The 18,036-nt window shown below is 45.6% G+C and overlaps 1 protein-coding gene across 1 annotated transcript; it reads left to right on the forward strand.

The window, feature by feature from the left end:
• The first annotated feature begins 463 nt into the window (after positions 1 to 463).
• LOC109310868 (adrenodoxin-like) lies at positions 464 to 12,054 on the forward strand. The gene is made up of 4 exons (XM_019536199.1): positions 464 to 705; positions 10,069 to 10,193; positions 10,850 to 10,979; positions 11,308 to 12,054. Exons 1-4 carry the CDS (start codon positions 536 to 538, stop codon positions 11,426 to 11,428), a joined length of 546 nt encoding a protein of 181 aa, XP_019391744.1. The 5' UTR covers positions 464 to 535; the 3' UTR covers positions 11,429 to 12,054.
• The last annotated feature ends 5,982 nt before the right edge of the window (positions 12,055 to 18,036 follow it).

Genomic DNA, 18,036 nt, shown 5'->3' on the forward strand with positions numbered 1-18,036 from the left:
GAGGCAGAAAGCTGAGCCCCAGAGGGGCAATGTGGTTTACCCATATTTACAAAGTGCCTGAGTATACAACCCAAGGCTCCTACCCCACTGCTCTAACCATCTGGACATGGTCTCCTCTTGAAGAAGCAAATAGAAGCCTGGAATAAAAATGTCTTCGTCGACTATCCCACCCTGCAGGTCAGACTATGTACTGGAGCTGGGGACAGCAAGGGATATGGTGATGTGCTGGGTTGCTCAAGTGAGAGAGACACTTCGAAGGAACAGTGAAGCGTGTCCATCTGGGCTCCAGACTTGCTCAGGTGGGTGCAGACTGCTCATTGCTGCTAATTCACCGGCTTCCCCTGACTGAGGAACAAAACTACCACAAGTGGGTTGGTCTGCAGGGAGATCCCAGCAACACTCCCTCCCACCTCTCCCCCCCGCCCAGGAGGCTGTCCTAGATTTTTCCCTTTCCCTCAGCTGTACTTGTACCTCAGAAGCCGGGCAGCTTTGCAACAAGGAAGAGTCTGAAGACACAAAGCAAGACTTAGCTAACATGATAACTTGGCGTGTCCCCAGGCTATTCCGACCCTTGCTAAATGGACTTAACATTGGCAAAGCTCAGCCCTGCAAAGTAGCTGAGCACAGCCAGGCACCTGCCACGCTGCAGCCAGAGCGAAGCTTCAGCTCCACGCACTGGCTTCGTGACGTCCCAAGGGACCCCAGGTAAGTGGAAGGCAAAACTCCACCTCACTGCTGACAAAACAGCCTTTCAGGAAGGGCTAGTCATGGGCATCTAGCTCAGCCTGCTGAGATGCAGGGGGTAGGGAAAAGACCCATGAGGAAATGATTAGTGAGGGAGTCTGCAGCAAACTGTGTGAGATCTGCTAGCTGAGGTGAGAAGAGCTGCAGGACTGTGTGGTCTGTGTGGGATGTCTGGGCCAGATGTGTAGTTAGGGTGTAGTTCCTGCTGTATGGATTCTTGCTACCTTCTTGGTGCTGTAAAGGGGAGAGCAAGGAGTTGGGTTTGAATGGGGGAAGTGTCAATATTGGGGGGATGAGTCCAGCACATTCTGCTGGAAGCTCACGCTGTTGGGTTGGAGTGAGAGTATGTTCACACAACAGCCCCAACAGGGACTGTGGTGCAGTGCACATGAGCAAGCTTGAGTCCCAGTCACTCAGGCCTTGTGAGCATGGAGCTCAGCAGGTGTTGCAGGCTGTTGAGCTGTGCGCTGCCGCAGCTCCACTGCTGTTGGTTTGTGACCTAGCGAGCGTAATGGTACCCTGCATACCAGACTTCATGTGGCTGTCATCTCAGTCGGGGTGTTGAGTTCCTTTCCTCATTTTCAGTGTGAGTTTAGTGCCTGCTTGGCAGCACTGGAGAATGAAAACCTCCTTTTATTCATAGACAATGCATGGCCAGCTTCCCTCTTCCTCTTCTTCTGCCAACGTGCCTAACTCTGAGCTGGAAGGTGAGGGCAACTCACTCTTTGTGGTCCGGTTCTGGTTATTTATTTATACTGCAGTAGAGACCCCAGTGGAGATGAAGGCTCCATTGTGCTATCTTTTGTACAAACACAGCAACTCTCCCAAAAAAGCATATCGGTAAGACAAACCATGCAATGAGTGAGAGGGGAAAGAGGCACAGAGGCCATGTCCAGATGTGTGCAGATGTTTGGTTCCCCAGGGACAACTAACAAGGGTACATCTTGTGCTGCTGCTAGTTGTCCTCAGGGAACGCCCATACCACGCATGCTCTGGTGCGTGGCAGGTTACCTTGGGTGCGGTAGGGGAGGCTGGGGCTAGCGCACAGTTTCTGGCCCCAGCAGCCTTACCTGGGGTCCTTACCCCTTGTCGCTCCTGCAGCTGGAGTGTGGCTCCGGCTGGCCAGGCTCTGGTTTTGGGCTCCACATGCACTGCCCCACTTTTTTTCTGTGCCCTTTTTTTTTGACTTGGGGATGTTACCAAGGTCACCCAGGCAGGCAGAGAGAGAACCTCATCTCCCGAGTCCCACTGAACTGGGTTGCCTCAGTTTATTTCTTGACCCTGCAGTAGAGACCCCCAACCAAGTAGCTAATTCACACAAAGGTGGTGTCTTGTGCTGGGGAGACTTGATTCTTTTTGTAAAGTCTGCGGCCCATTTTCCAGTTCCCTTAATTTTACATTATCCCGCAGGGGGGTTTAGATTTTGGCAGCTTGGGGAAAGACAAAATCACATAGTGGGTCCTAAAAGTTTCAGATAGTGCTCTTCATTAAGCCTCTTTTTTGGAGTTGGTAGTTTGCTGTTTCTCAAAACCTACATCTCCATTCCTTTCCTTTAAGGATATGTCCTTCCCGTGGCCTCACTCCACAGCCACGTGAGGCAGTGCCACATGACATCAAATTCTGGCCTTGCCCTTTGCACCCAGCTCACGAGGGAGAGAACACAGCACAGGCTACAGTGCCACCAGGCTTTGGGTGGAGGCCAGCAGCTCACGTCACGTTTGAGTGATACTCCCCCTCTGAGGGCTGAGCAGGAGGTGGTGTTGAAACGTGACTGTTCTCTCTATGCAGGAACTAAGCCCTCGGGGCAAATAGACCTGTTCCATAATTAATAGCAGGAGCTGTTACACTACTGAAGTACAAATAGGAACAAATGTTAACTGTTTTTTCCTTCAACTTTTTCATAGATATTCTTACCATTTCCTTACATTTCCTGTGCATCTTCAAGACTGCTCAGTCTTTCTTTTAATGGTTCTCAGCATTTTCAGACTCAAGGCACCCCTTATTAGACTTAATGCACCCCTCGGAAAATAACAGCTTTTAGTTTTCACCAATTTTTCACTACAGAAAAATAATATAGCAATTCTTCAGTCCCAAAAACTCATCGACCACAACAGGTCAGAATGGTTTTGACACTATGGATTCCTCTTTGAAATCTCTGGGTTTATGTAGTGCATCATGTTTGCACACCTAACAGCTAACATTGCATGGCAACCTCTGGCAGCCTTGAAAAGATCTCACGGCACCCCAGGCTGTCATGGCATCCTGGTTGGGAATCGCAGCTTTACGTCTTCTGAAGGAATCCTCCTTCCGGTTGGATGGAGTTTCTCTTTAACCAGCCAGGGGGCCACAGTTAAGCATCCTGTGTTGTAGACTTATACTCAGGCTGGAGGCACTGTAGGACCAGAAGGCAGAAGCTTTGGATAGGGATCCCTATTCCTGTCTCCAGTACTACGCTACAAACCCTTTGCGTTTCTAAGGCAGGGGAGCTCTTTGTGTGGAAGAACTTGAAGAACCCATCAGGACTGGGCATTTTAGAGAGGCCCCCAGTTTCAGGCAGGGTTGTCTTTTAATAAGAAGTAAAAGCTGGGGGAAAGCCCATGGCTCTCTGCCTAACTGTACAAGGTAAAAAACTTTTTCCTCTGTTCTATGCAGAATCCGGGCCCATCGCCAGATTCCAGCAATCATTTGGAGATTACAGGGAAAAGCAAACATGTCCTTCACTTAACTGCTTAAAAATGTATGTTAAAGCAGATGCAAGTGGACTGGGGAAGATTAGATGCTGTGAATCAAAACTGATTTCCCTCTATTAGAGAAGGACCTCAGAGATCAGACTCTACCTCACTGTAGTTTGCCCACTAAACCCAAACACTTTTTTTTTTTTTTTACAGAAGCAAAGAACAAATGAGCCTGGAGGAGGATTGGGGGGTTTCACTGGGTCCAAGTCTTTGGATGGTTTTGAAAGTGTTGAGCCAAGTTTTGCAAGTCTTCCTTGCAGTAGGTAGTAAAAACATTGCCGTGATCTAGGCACTTACCAAACACAGTCATTTTCCAATAATCTTGCCATCTATGGTGAAGTGAGCAGGTCAAGAGAGAGGATAACAGCACATAATAAGTACATAATGCAGCTGCACCATGACGAGGGTGGCCATCATAGAGGACAATCTGGTTGTCCTCTCTAGGTACAAAACCAGACACCTTTTTTTTTCTCTTGAAGAGAGACAGCAATCCCTATTCATGTCTCCAGTACTACACTACAAACCCTTTGTGTTTCTAAGGCAGGGGAGCACTTTGTGTGGAAGAACTTGAAGAAGAAAAATACTACTATTTCTCTTCTCTTGACAAGAAAAATGGAGGACATAAAGGCATCAGGTTTCATATCAATAGAGGATAGAGTAGCAGAAAACTGGAATGCCCTCTATGATTGGCCACCCTCACGGTGACTGCAAGCAACACAGAAGAAACAAGAGTGTTAAATATGAGCAGGGGAGGAACCTTGTCAATTTGCTCATGATGCTCATATCAGACAGCAGGGACTGCACCAGAAAAGGTATGGGGTGACGGTGAAGCTGAAAAAAGGGGGAACAAGGCTGCGAATACTAGCTGAGTGGAGGGGGGCCACAGAGGTGGGGGACAAAGAGACTGAGGTAAGCAGCGATTTCTGTGTCAGCAAGGGGTGAAGAATCAAATGCAGAGGGCTACTGTGTGGCTGAGGTCTACTTCAAGTCTTTCCCTCCAGTCCAGTTCTCAACCTTTATCTGAGAGTTAAGGAGCTTCCCTTCAGGAAAGGAGAATGCGTTCAGGATAATTTGGAAGAAAAGCATGCTCCTTTGGGTAAAAGAAGGGGAATGTATAGAACTTTCTAACAAGTGTGATATGGGTCAGGCTGTAGTCCACTAGAAAGCTTATGACATGCCCAGAAAAAAAAGCCCAGCCAACTAAATAGAAAACATAATAGATCCCTTTATCTGACCTTAGAGAAAGGAGTTGTACTGATAAGCCTGTTTAGTGGGGCTTGGAACAGTCACTATCAATTGTTTTTCTGTTTAATTGACTTATTGCTTACAAAATTCCTTCCAGAAATACTTTTTAAGGCAACACTCCCTTGCATATGACCTTATAAAATGCTATTAAAAAAATTAGAGGCGCATTCTCCCGTAGTTATCTATTTTACAAAGTCTGAGATTTCCTGCAAGGATCAATCATTTTGGATGCTCAAGTTTTTGAGATGCACAGCTTGAGGCATCCAGAAAAGACCTTCAGAAAGTGCTGAGTATCTGCTCTGTGAATCGGGCCCATTTAAAGTGTCTCAATCTGGGCACTAAAAATCACTCCAGAAAATCCTGATTATAGATTTTGTTTGGGAGCAAAGGCTGTTTTGCCAAACATAACACAGCAATTCTGCCAGGATTTGAAACAGAAGATTTGAATTTTCTTTTAGCTAACAGTTCCCAGCAGTGCTGGGATCCAGACACGGCAGCCCTGAGAGTGAAACTGATGAGAATAGAACATGAAACTGACCAGAATAGTTCTACTGTCCAAACTGAGATGACTAAAATAGACAGCATAAATACAGCAGTTTTTAAAGAGCTGATGATCAGGATTTGGAAGTTTCTACTATTGCAGGTTATAGATGGACTCCATGTGACCAGCTGTCAAGTAAAAAGACACCAGTCAATTTAGAGAGAGATTGTGGCAGTGGTGCAATGTTGATTACTGCTACTTATCACAGAATATGGATCGGATAAAATACAATAATGATGACTGCCTCACAGGAGCAGGGGTAAATTCATCAGCCAGCTTGGCTGCCCTCTTCCTATACAGGCATTTTCCCAGGTGTATTTTCTTACCTCCTTCTGCAACATTGATCTGGGTTCATGCATTTTAACCAGATGTATATATCTTGCATCTTCTATCCTTTATAATTGAGAATATGAGAGGGTAATGAGTAATGTTTAACCTTGGTGCTTTTTCTTTTCTCTATTTCAGCACTCTCTATTAAAAGCAAATCAATGGGAGTCTCTGTATGCCAGGAAGAATTGATTTTCAGATCAGGTTTTCCTGGGATTGAATAGATTGGAAAGCTCTGTGAGCTGTTGCTTCTGCTTTTTCAGAGATGCTACCCAATTAACTATTCCCACTCTACTTGCTTCAGCTTTCCAAGAAAATGTGTATCATAAATTTAATCAGTGTAGTATAATATCCTTTTGGGCAGCTGAACCGGAAACTTCAAAGGGCTTGGTATAATTTAGGGTGTCTGATTTTTGCCTGCTTGTACTTGGGGGGCATGTTGTTCAGAGGTCAGTAGACAATGCTATATTTTCCCAGTGCGTGGGGCATCATCAAATGTTTCCTTGTGCCTTGGGCTTCTGGGAATGTGGCCTTGTGCTGGTTTGTACTCACATTAACTAAGCATCTCACTGCTAGAAACCGTGTTGCTTCCATCAGCCTTGTATAAGAGGGAAGTCAAGGGACTGCAGACTTGGCCAGTTCTCGCTGCTAAACAAACTCCATTCTCAAGGTTGCAAAATCTTTTTCCTGTGCCAGAAGTAGAAACAAGCAAGGCCCCCTGCACCACTCAAGAATGTATCTGAAGCTGTGAATGGGGTGATATACCTTTCCAGAGTGACTGGAGAGCAACTTGGAAGCTAAACGTAGAACACATGGGGGCAGGTTGACCAAACTGCTTTGAGCCCATGGGTCTTTGGGTGAGCTCCTCATTCAGAAACAGCATGCACAAGGGTGTCACTATAGGCAGTCTCCCACATTTTAAAAGGCTCTAAGAACCGATTTACATGTAGCCTGAGACAACGATGGTTTCAATTTGGCTGTGCAGTGGTTGATGGGAAATTAATTGGTGGGTCTCTTATTAGAAAGATGTCCCTAGTACAAACATCACCGATGGCCTTATTTGACTCTTTTATCTTTTCTGGCAGAGAGAACAAGGACTGAATGGGATATGGGAGCTGTTTCTTCCCTCTTCTCCTTAGCAGTGTCCCTGTCCTTTAGGTTAGTGGTAAGTGATACAGATAGAAAACTGTTCTGTGGATAACTAGAGGATTTAGATCTCCAGGGGGGTCAAGCCAAACCATGTATTGCCTTCAACAACAATGATTTAACTTCCCATGAATTCCCTACCTCTCACCTGGACAATATATCATGTCCTGCTTTTGGACCCCTGGTATGTAAAGTTTCTGATGCTTTATTTGAGCAGCCTGTGAAAGTCAAAGCATTCAGCAGCTAGTACATTTCCCTTGTACTCATTACTGGTCCACCAGACTGGACTATCGTTCTCTTGGGGGCAGACATCCTGGATGCCCAGTACTTTCTGCTTCTGTTCTGGCCAGAATCCCAATGCAAACTGTTCTTTTTCTACTGGTTATGGTAGTATTTTGCTTCTAGCAGGACCCCGGAAATGCAGAGACCTTTCTGAATATCAGCACCAATGTTGGGTTCTGTTTCAGTTTGGGGTAAGCTGTTTTCTGCAGGCTGCCTGCTAGATACTGTGGTGTTTTCTAGCACTGAAAGATAGGGCTGTGTGAGGCTTCAGACCGTGCTTTGGATCTGGAGAAGTTTCAGACACTTTGGTGTCTGAAGTAGCACGTCTGGATGGAAGCGCTGGCTTCCTTAGGCTTTCCGAAGTGTTTCGGAGCTTCTGAAGCGCTTCGGAAAAGCTTTGGACCTGCTTCAGGGATCTGGCCATAGGGTATAATGGGGAATCAATGAAATATCAATATCTTTGTTGTTTTTTGTATGATTTAGATGAAATGTGCAGGGATGGTAGCCTGTGCTGAAGGCATGAAGCCTGCCAAGGTTCAAGAAGGTTAGTGCAGGGGTTCGGGGGAAACTGCACCCCAAATTTCTGAAAGCAAAACTCATGTCACAACTATGCATTACAACATAGCAGGGTGAAAACTGCAGGGGTGGTGACCCCTGCTGAGGCCATGAAGCTTGCCAAGTTTCAAGAAGATCGGTGTAAGGGTTTGGGGGGAACTGCACCTCAAGATGCAGACAAGCAAAACTTGTGACATGGGTGACACTGCATGTGTTAAGGCGCTTCAGGGTGAAAGCTGCAGGGATGGTGGCCCCTGCTGTGGCCATGAAGCCTTCAGCTGTCAAGGAGATCGGTGCAGGGGTTTGGGTTCTGGGGCCCTGCACCTCCAGCTGCTGACAGGCAAAACTGTGTCTGCCTTGGGGTGGAGAGGGGAGACACTCCTGCAGGCCTGGCTGCTGAGCTACTGTGTTAGCAGTTACCAATCAGTCATGATTCACTCAGGGACCAGCTCAATACACAGTTGCAAGGGTAACCAGTTAATTAGCAATGATTAACATCTACAAAACCACAGACTAAGGAGAGGAAACAATCAATACAGACAATCAACTGCCCCAAGCCAGAGACAGTCAGTCCCACAAGCACCCATGTCACGAGTTTTGCCTGTCAGCAGCTAGGGGTGCAGGGCCCCAGAACCCCCCTGCACTGATCTCCTCGACAGCTGGCAGGCTTTGTGGCCTCAGCAGGGGCCACCATCCCTACAGCTTTCACCCTGAAGTGCCTTAACACACACAGGGTCACCCATGTCACGAGTTTTGCTTGTCAGTAGCTTGAGGTACAGTTTCCCCCAAACCCCTGCACTTATCTCCTTGAAACTTGGCAGACTTTGTGGTCTCACCAGGAGCTACCACCCTTGCAGTTTTCACTGCCCTGTGTTTTAACACATAGATGTGACATGAGTTTTGCTTTCAAGAATGTGGGGTACATTTCCCCCCAAACCCCTGCACTGATCTTCTTGAAACTTGGCAGGCTTCATGCTCTCAGCAGACGCTACCACTCCTGCAAGTGTCATCCAAAGAAGACAAAAAACAGCAAAGTAATAGATATTTCATTTATTCCCATTATACCCTATGGCTGAATCTCCAAGGCGGCTCTGAAGTTTCGTAGCCACTTCATCCGGATCAAAGCGGGACCCTGGTCTGGAGCTTCGGGTTGGATCCCTGGCATCTGAAGCGGCCAGATCCGAAGCCGGATCAAATAGCTGCCTACTTGCAGAGGCCTACTGAATGAGCTGCACAGTCTGGAGACTCAAAGTCTGGCTTTTCTATTGCAGTTGGGATACATACCACAATGCGCCAGCTATCGAATAGTGACTAGGACCCTGGCATGTTTTAGGAGCTCCAAAATTGATGAAGCTTTACCTGGGAAACACACATGTATATCACAGCACCTCTGGATACTTCCTGCCATGGAACAGCTTGAAGGTCACAAGCATACGTTCTGGAGTTGCCTGTGGTTACAGACACCCCTTTACTTCATGGCCTGATGCCCAGAGCTGTCTGCGGCATCCCACTCTCACTTGCAGAGTTCCTTATCTATACTAAGTTCTTCTTATTTCTCTACTGCGACTCTCTGTAGGAATCTGAGTAGGTCAAATGTGCACAAAGGAGCATGGGTAGTTTAACATCCAGGAGAGGTCTGTTTCCATCTTCAAAGCAACCACAGCAGAGGCAGCTCCCAACAAATCCACCCCAGGTTTTATACAGTGCCTGCTGGGTTTTATTGCTCTCATTATAAGAAGTTATGGGCGACCTGTATGGCTGGTTTCTGATGGACATTCTTGCAAAAATGGGTCTCAAGTTCCACTCAGGTTTCCAGCCAGAATAGGCACATTCAATAGTGTTGGCCATGCTTCCTCTTCACCTAGAGTTTCTTAGGGCTAACTCCAGCCTTAGTGAAATTGGGTGCAACTTCCCTTCAAAAGAGTGAGAGCTGCATCCCCTTTATGCTAAGACTGAATTTGGTTCCTGATGCCTTATACTTAGCCTCCCAGTGACTTAGGACATGACAGAAGGGCGGGTTCAGCATGCATTTCAGGTTGAATGAACAAAGAATGGAAATGGAGCATTAGCAAATAATCCCCCTGGGAAAACAAGAAAGGAAGCAAATGACAAAAGCCCTTGTTGTACAGTCTTAATCTGATCCCGAGCTGCTTTGCTGTGTAGTACCCACACCTTGGTAGAGACAGGATTAACCCATGGTGAGCCACCACCTCTCCAGTAACAGCTGTAGCCAGCCAGCCCCATGAGTTGAAATCAGTGATGCTCTCCATTTGCAGGTGTACTGGCTGCAGGTACAGGATGCAGGTACAAGATCCTACTTTGCTCCTCCTGACTCTGAACTGGACCCACACTGTACATCTACAGCATGGCTCTTCGGGACTTTCTCTCTCTATGCAAGCTTCTCACATGATGACTGGTTTGGATGTTGCCAAGGGTTGCCTCAGATGTGGAGGTGGATCAACCTTGTTTGAACTCCTTTAATTTCTTTTACAGCTCTGCAGAGAGAGTGACAGTGCATTTTATAAACCGGGATGGAGAGAAACTCACAGCCGTAGCCAAAGAAGGAGAGAGCTTGCTGGATGTGGTGGTGAATCAAAACTTGGGCATTGATGGCTTTGGTAGGTGCAATGCAGCGATAACATCCACCCTTGGGGCCTTACACAAATGTAGAATAACCAATAGGCAGCTGGGACTGTAAGGGCATCTTTACATGTGCTCCGGGGTGGGGTGCACCCAGCCACAGAGCAGGGTTCTCGGTGTAATGATGAAATAGGATTTCTCTTGCTCTTTTGGTTGCCATCTGTCTTAAAATGTATCCACCTGGGGGCTAGGAGTGCATTTATATACCCAAAAAGCAACCAGCTTTTCTGGCCCAAAAACCTTACAGAGCATGAACATGTTGAGTGGAGCATGGGTTTCGTATGGTTTCATACTCTCAGTTTATTTAAAAGGCCAGAATGGCAGTGTCTTTGCAAGCTCATCAGAGCTGGCACCCCAGTAGCCAGTATTAATGGATCTATTTCTTTATTTGAATGTATGACACATCCATAATTGATGTAACGTATCAACTCTGAAACCTCTCAGGGGATCTTCTCAGATACGAGGCACTAGGTTGTCAGCAAGTGTTCATGAGGGTAACTCCTTGGCTTCCTCTAGAATCTCTCCTGACCCACTAGACCTGGGGATAGATAGAACCTGTCCTTCCCACGGTTCCTTACAAGCATCTGTCTCCTTCTCTTGCCTGTCTTTGATGTACGGTGCTCTTTACCTGCAGGTGCATGTGAAGGGACGTTAGCTTGCTCCACTTGTCACCTCATCTTTGAGAGGGATGTCTTCCAGAAGCTGGATGCCATCTCAGACGAGGAAATGGATATGCTGGACCTGGCCTATGGGCTCAGCGACACGTAAGCATTCCTGCCTGTTGGAGCCAGCACTCAGAAACCTGCCTGATTTGTGCTCCGGAATGGGAAAGTTCTGTTTAGCTCATCTTAGTTCTGTCTTAGTTCTCTCTCTTTATAAAGATAGGACACTTGCCATTTGGTGGATGTGATTTATTTACTTTGAGTGGGTATTTAGAGAGTTTTCCCTGTGAAAAGTGCAGTCGCTGTCCACCAGCAGCTGGCCTGCTGTATGATCTCTGGGGATATATAGAAGGGAGCGGACATTACCAGTGGGTTCTGAGGATGTTATTCTTCGCTACATGAAATTCAGTCTCTGATGTGTGCTTTTCAGATCTCGCCTTGGGTGTCAGGTGTGTGTTAAGAAGTCGATGGATGGTCTGACTGTCCAGGTCCCCATGGAGGTATCTGACCTCAGGAGGCAGTTGGAAGTGGGAAAGCAAAGTAAACAGTAACCAGCGTTGGCGCCTGCACTAAGGTCTTTTATTTAGGCGTGGTGGTGGAGATGATGTTTGCTGCTTTTCTCTTTTTAAGTCTGTTATATTTCATTAACTCAGTGAAGCCTTGTAACTAATTTTTCATTCACGCATGTAGAACTTGATTCAGCATTGATCCCTGTTCAGCAAAGCTCTTACTTAAACACTGCTTAATATTAGGAATTTAAGCACATGCTTAGAGTTATGTACTGAATACAGATGGAATCAAGCATGTGCTTAAGTGTTTTGCTGAACTGGGGCTGCAGCAAGCATCTACTCTGCAGATGATTCTCATCCTTGAAAGTTAAGGATATGCCACTTACAGTCAAAGTTGGGAATTTTTCTGAGCTGACTATTTAACTGTAGAGAGCTTTCCCAACTTGAAGGGGTATGACTGTGTGCTGATTGTCTTGATGAAATAGTTTGTTAGTTTGATTAATAGCAATGTATCAATAACCTTTAAGATTCTGTTATTTTATAAAGAAGTTGAACAATTTTTCCATAAGCATGCTGTTATGCACTAATGTTACTAATTTCTCCAAATATCAGTTGCTTTCCTGATGACTGTAGCACCATTTATCTTGAAATAAAAGTCTAAATATCAGGTTTCTAGCCCAATGACATTTGTTTTTCAGGTATCAAAGTAGTAGTTGAGACCACAATAGAATTATTTTGGGGGCATAAATATGCAGTTGTTTTATCCATTTAACTTGTCACGCTCATTGGATTCTCCCTTGATGTTTGAGTGCGATTTCTAAACTAGCTGTCTCAGCTAGCCACATAGTTCAGTCTGTAACCCATTTTTTCTCATGCAAAATCCTGCTGTGGGATTTTTACAGATATCTTTCTCACCAAAATGGATTTTGTTGAAAATGCACAATGCCTTTAGCCAGCAGTTCCAACATAGCCCCTCCCCTGTGCTAAGCTGTTTAGTAACACCATAACATATTCGCCCTCATTAGCTGATAAAAGGACCTATTTTCTTCTGCAATGTGGTATTTGATTGTGGAAGTAACTTTTGCAGGGCTTCTCTGGGGTCAAGAATTTAGCATTACTAAAAGAGAAACTGGCTGGACATGTCAATGGAAAAAGTGTTGTGATGGGGGGATAAAAATTCCTGCTTTGGGTTAGAGGCCTAATGATTTCGATTAGAGATTAAGATGAGACGCAGTTGATGGGCAGGGCAGTGTGGGTCTCATCTGCCAACTGCATGGTTTCTTGCTCTTTCCTGCAAAGTGTGTTGTGCCCGATATCTGCAATAAAGCTGCTTCTCCCCCACTCTGCGCAGTTAATCAAGCTTCACACCTGCAACCTAATCCCACAGAGCTCGTTTCAGATGCTTACCCCAGCCAAACCAGTTTAAATGTCTCAATTTTTGGAAGGTGTATGAGAAACAGGCTGGGGAACTTGTGGCCCTAGGTGAGAAATACAATAAAAGTAGCCTTTCTTATCCTGAACTGCAAGGTTTGGCCTTGAAACCAGAGGCATTTATGGGAGATAACAGAACAAAAAAGTTAGACAAGCTTTTCAGATTCTCAAATAAGCTCTCTGACTGATCTTATTTTAAATGAGCTGATGTTTCAATCCATCCTGTCTATATTAAGATAATTTGGTCTCTCAGCTATTTTTATCTCTCGTATGCCTCGTTCTTGCCCTGCATTTATAAAGATTACACTGTTCGTAGAAATGTGCTGTGCCAGCCGGGAGTGTGGAAGGGGGAAGGGTCTTCTATGCAGCAACTTTTTTACAGAGAAGGTGATGTCCACAGGGGGATTTTTTTTGTGCACTTATGTTAACGGTAAAACAGCCTATTTAACCAAAATGTTTCATGTGCCAATGATTTCTAGACTTTGAATCAAGTTAAACACCACTAAGGAGAATACTGCTAATAACAGTCCTTTAGGTTTTACTCAGTTTGCTTTTTGCACTTTGCTGCCCAGTGAGGGAGGGAAGTACTACTGTTTTACAGATGGGAAATGGATGCACACAGAGGGTATTTTAAGGTCAACTTTAGCTGGCTTCACTAGTGGCTGGTCCTTTCTGGTGCCTCAATTTGAGCGGCTGAGCTGAGAAATTCGAAAAGGGCCTCATTATCTAAAATAACAGGATTTTCCGAAAATTGGGACTGTTTATGGGCATCTTAAACTCTGGTGTACCCAAATGATCAGTAACTTTTCAAGGGCTTTGTGCCCTGAAGTTAGGCATCCTTTTTCAAACGGACTGACTCTTAGCTTTGTTGAGCCCTTCTTCCCTACTCCCTGCTTATTGCATGTGTGCTTTTGCCCACGGAGAATAAAAAAGAAGTTGTTGTGAGAGTTTAAGGAGGCTTAAGAACATCTGGGACTTCTGCTACTGTCAAATCAAAACTATGAGGCTGGGGTAGTTAGTGCGGTCACCACAATTCAGCTGAGGCTAGCTATCCGTTAGCAGTATCTGAAAGCAGTTCAACCCCTCTCTTGTAGCAGCCTCTAGAAATGCAAAAATGGAGTCCACTGAGAAGAAACCACAGATTGTTCCTTCCCTTTGCACACACTCAGTCCTTTCTGTGCGTGCCTAGAGAAACCCACACTGCTCAGCTGTGTCACCTTTATTAGTCCTTGAGGAGCCTGGGGAGTAAGTAGCAACAATAGGAGGATACGCTGGGGAGCAGAGCATTTATTTTATGAGAGCTGTAATGTGCCCACTGCTATAACTTCCATGCTGTTCTTAGCTTTGGAGGATTTATTTATTATTTTAGTACCACAAAGCAAGTAATACTTGGTTTATGTAATGCAGCCTTTTACCTCATACCTCTTACTGTAGCCAGGCAGGTAGGGTTGGTTTGTGCAAGTCCTAGGAAGTGAGTGAGTTTTTCATCTCGTGCTGCATGGGTCACAGCAAGGGCAGAAGGATACGTGGGGGAGTGCATTTCTGCTTGTGGGATGCATCTCTTTGTTTTTGTCCTGCTTTTTTGCCAGATATGAGTATGATGCGAGTATGATAATCATTTCATAGTTCCCTAGTGGCTAATATTCCAGAACAGCAACCATTTTTTTGTATTCTTTATTTTGATGCATATTCCTATCAATTCCTTCCCTGCTAGGGGCCTACAATAATAATGTGCCTAACTATGATTCTTAGCACAGTGCCTTAGACATACCAGTAGTAAATTAGATTGGAGTTGTTAGTATACCTGGATTAATGAGCCAGCTGCAAATTACACTGGGCAGTTTTGAAACAGGGATCCAGATGATCAAATGAAAACTGGCCTAAAACAAATGGTTTGCTAAAAGGTTGAGTTTCTGCTTCTGTGAGATCTGAGTTTCTGTTTTTGTGTTGGCTTTGCTACACTAAAGCTGAACTGGCAAGGTTTGCTGAAATGAGAACAAAAACACCAACTTGATCCACAGGGCAATTGGTCCGGGCCATTACACACTGGCTGGAATTGCTCGAGCAACATTGGGGAAAAGCAGGTCCATGCAGCTGAGACGACAGTCCGAGTACAACGGCCTGAAGAACTGTCACTCCTGTAGCTTCCACTGGGCACACGAGGGAGCTCTTGACACAGCATTAGCTCCTCAAATGTAGGCAAAGGCAGAGAATGCAACTTGAATTCCTGTTTCTTCTGCTTTTCCATCCCCTTTTACCAACCTTCTCCACTTACAGTCTTCTCTGGAATTTGCAAACAGGGTTCATAACACTCAAATCACCTGCCCAGGTCAGAAGATTTTTACAAGGCAGCAGTCTGTTTAGTTCAGCTAGGAGTAATGCTGAAGTGATCCCCTCTGAATTTGGTGGAATATCACCATGGGGCTTTTAGGCGGTGTATAACGCAGGATGGGTGCTTGCGGCCTTCCAAAGCCCTCTTCAGACACTGTTGATTTATGTTGCTTGGCCCATAGGGTAGCATGCCACCATCAGTACAAAACTACAGCTAGGAGAGGCAGGGTATGGAGTTTGGAGCCACTGTGCTGCATTGGGCTTACCTACTTACTCTGCCTAACACATGGAGGTAAGATTCAGTTTTCCAGCCAGATAACTGGAAGTTCCCAGGTTTATTTGGAATCACAGGAGCGCAATGCAGCATCAAGGCTTCAAGTGATCTCGCTGAGCTACCGGCTTGCTATTGCAGGTCTAGGAGCCGGTTTGAAGCAGCCCCTCGCAGTGTCATACCATAGGACCTCTACCTGATTAAATTTCTCCTTCATTTTGGGCTCCGCTGCATGCAGTCAGGGAGAGCTGGGCCAGAACAAACCAATGGAGGTATTTTGTATATGGTGAGCCCCTCACACTGCTCATCGTTTGTATCTTTTGTCCCTACCCTCAGCTGTCCTTCGTGGCAGGAAGTGGTATATGCGGAGTTCAACTCACAAACTTAAGTGCCGAAAGTTAAGATGGAATGGGTTATAACCAAAGCAAAGATGTTACAGCTCCAGGGAATTAAGAGCTTCAATAGTAGAGATAGGCCTAACCAAACCTTGGGCGATTTCATGCAGGTGATTTCCAACCTAACACCCCTCTCTCCCCTGTACTATGACTTCCCCTTGCTAGAAGCCTGGCTCATTGCAGCTCCACACTCAGCGCTCACCTACTTGTGACTTCAAAGCAAGGCTGCAAGGTGCTGCTGAAAGCTGTCGGCACCCCATCCCTGGATCTAGGCGCGAGGCAACATACCCAGAGGGAGACCAGCTGAGCACTTAGCTGCTGGCTGGAGGGCCTAAGTGGCTGTCACATTGCCCTTCAGAACTTGGCTGCCTTTCCAGGAAAAGGCTCCTGGGGTGAGCAGGCTGGTTCTTTGATACGCAGGTAGTAAAAATAAATGGCATTCCCTGTTAGCCAGCGTACCCCTTGGCTGGTGCACAGTGCATCAGAGGTTTCCCCTATCCCCATGGAAAAAGGCCTCCTAATGAGGATGAGAGCAAATCGTATACAGTGCTATCCTGGGAGAGTGGCTTCCCCGGGTTTTTTAAAGAAATCAGAGATGCAGTCAAAGATGCTGGGAGAAAAAGCAGTAGCTGACCCCTTGGTACTAGAGTAGTTCCAGTCAGTCTGGAGGACACGGGAGCAAAATATGCAAAGCATGAATGAGTTACACCTGAAGTACGAGTCACTGCCTGTCTGAGGCTACTGAGGTGGACTGGTATGTCCTGGATCCACTGTGGATCAAGTCACACTTCCTGCATGACTTCTTCCCAACTTGTCTTCCTGAGCATCTGTGTCTACAATGGCTCGCTGTGAGGCCTTTCGGCATGTGTCATGCCAACTTTGAGTAATGTTGAGTCCTCCTTTTGTGATTTCAGGGGCAGGGACTTGCTGTTGCATATCACTATTTTCTCTGGTGAAGGAACATTGGCCTTTCTAGTGGAGGGAGTCAGGCCTACCTACCTATACTTGGTTCCTCTTTTTGTGAGAGGTCCATAGTAGGCTGAGAAGCTCTGCAAAAGTTGTCAAGCTACTACTCCTCAAAGTATTTCTCACTCTGTTTCTTTCCTGTCCTGACATTGTTGGGCTTGCCAAATCCTAGCATTACCAATGTTTTAAGCATTCTCCGGTCCTTTTGCACCAAAGAAAAACAAATAGCACAAAAAGGCCTTTATAATGTCATAGGCCAGGTGCGAACCACCACAGCTCCATAGAAGGATGCTGATTTACACCCACTCAGGAGATGGCCCTGAATTTGAGTGCTGTTTTATTCCTAGGAGGGACAAACAGCTTCCTTAGATCTCGAGTGAGTCAGACAATAACAGTAACTTCAGCAGGTAGTGTTATCTGCCACTGGGTGGTCTGCAGATGGTGGCCTATTTAAGAGTGATGGAACCAGTTTCACTCTCTGCACACATTCACTTCAGCTGGGATTGAGAGGCTATGCTACTCTGCTGTTGTAAAAGAGCAAAAGGAAGAGCTCTGTCTTGGGAGAAAAGTTCAAAGGAGCTGAGCTATGGGGCTTGCTTTAATAGTTCAGGCCCAGGACTTCTGCTAGGAGCTCTGGTGGTTGAATGTCAGTTCTAGCAATGACTTTTGCTGTGGTCTTAGCCAATTAGTTTCATCTCCCTGCCTTGGTGTCTCTCTCCATAAATGTGGATATAATAACAGCAATATTTTTCTCAAGGATTAATTAGCTAATGTCTGTAAAACATTTTGAAGATGAAAAGCCCTGTCTGTATAAGTGCTGAGTATGATTAAGCTTGCCTCAGCTGGAAGATATCAAAGCTGGTTCAATTATTGCAGAGATAAAGCACTTTCCAAATCTCCAGTGTGGAAGTCATTTTCATAGACACAAATGTAGGTTATAATAATATTCTGATGCAGCTTTAAACATAAGTTCCAGAGATCTTTCCTTTTATCCTAATCTTGACTTGTCAGCTGCCATGTACTGTACTATTTTTTCCAAGCATTTCTGCACTGATAGGAGCTAAAATGGTCTCAAATGTGAATTGTGTGGTGTGCTTGTCTGCATACAGGCACCGGATGGTATGGTAGCCTGCTGCTGGGTATCTCTTATCAGGGACTGACAGAACAGAATTGCTCTCACAAGAATTTAAGTAGAATTAATATTCTGGTCCTCACCAAGTGCCAATTTATATTTGCTGCCTTGAAGTTCCTCAGAT

The sequence above is a fragment of the Crocodylus porosus genome, unplaced genomic scaffold (assembly GCF_001723895.1).
Source record: "Crocodylus porosus isolate Cpor-Errol unplaced genomic scaffold, CroPor_comp1, whole genome shotgun sequence".
NCBI classification, from domain to species: Eukaryota; Metazoa; Chordata; order Crocodylia; family Crocodylidae; genus Crocodylus; species Crocodylus porosus.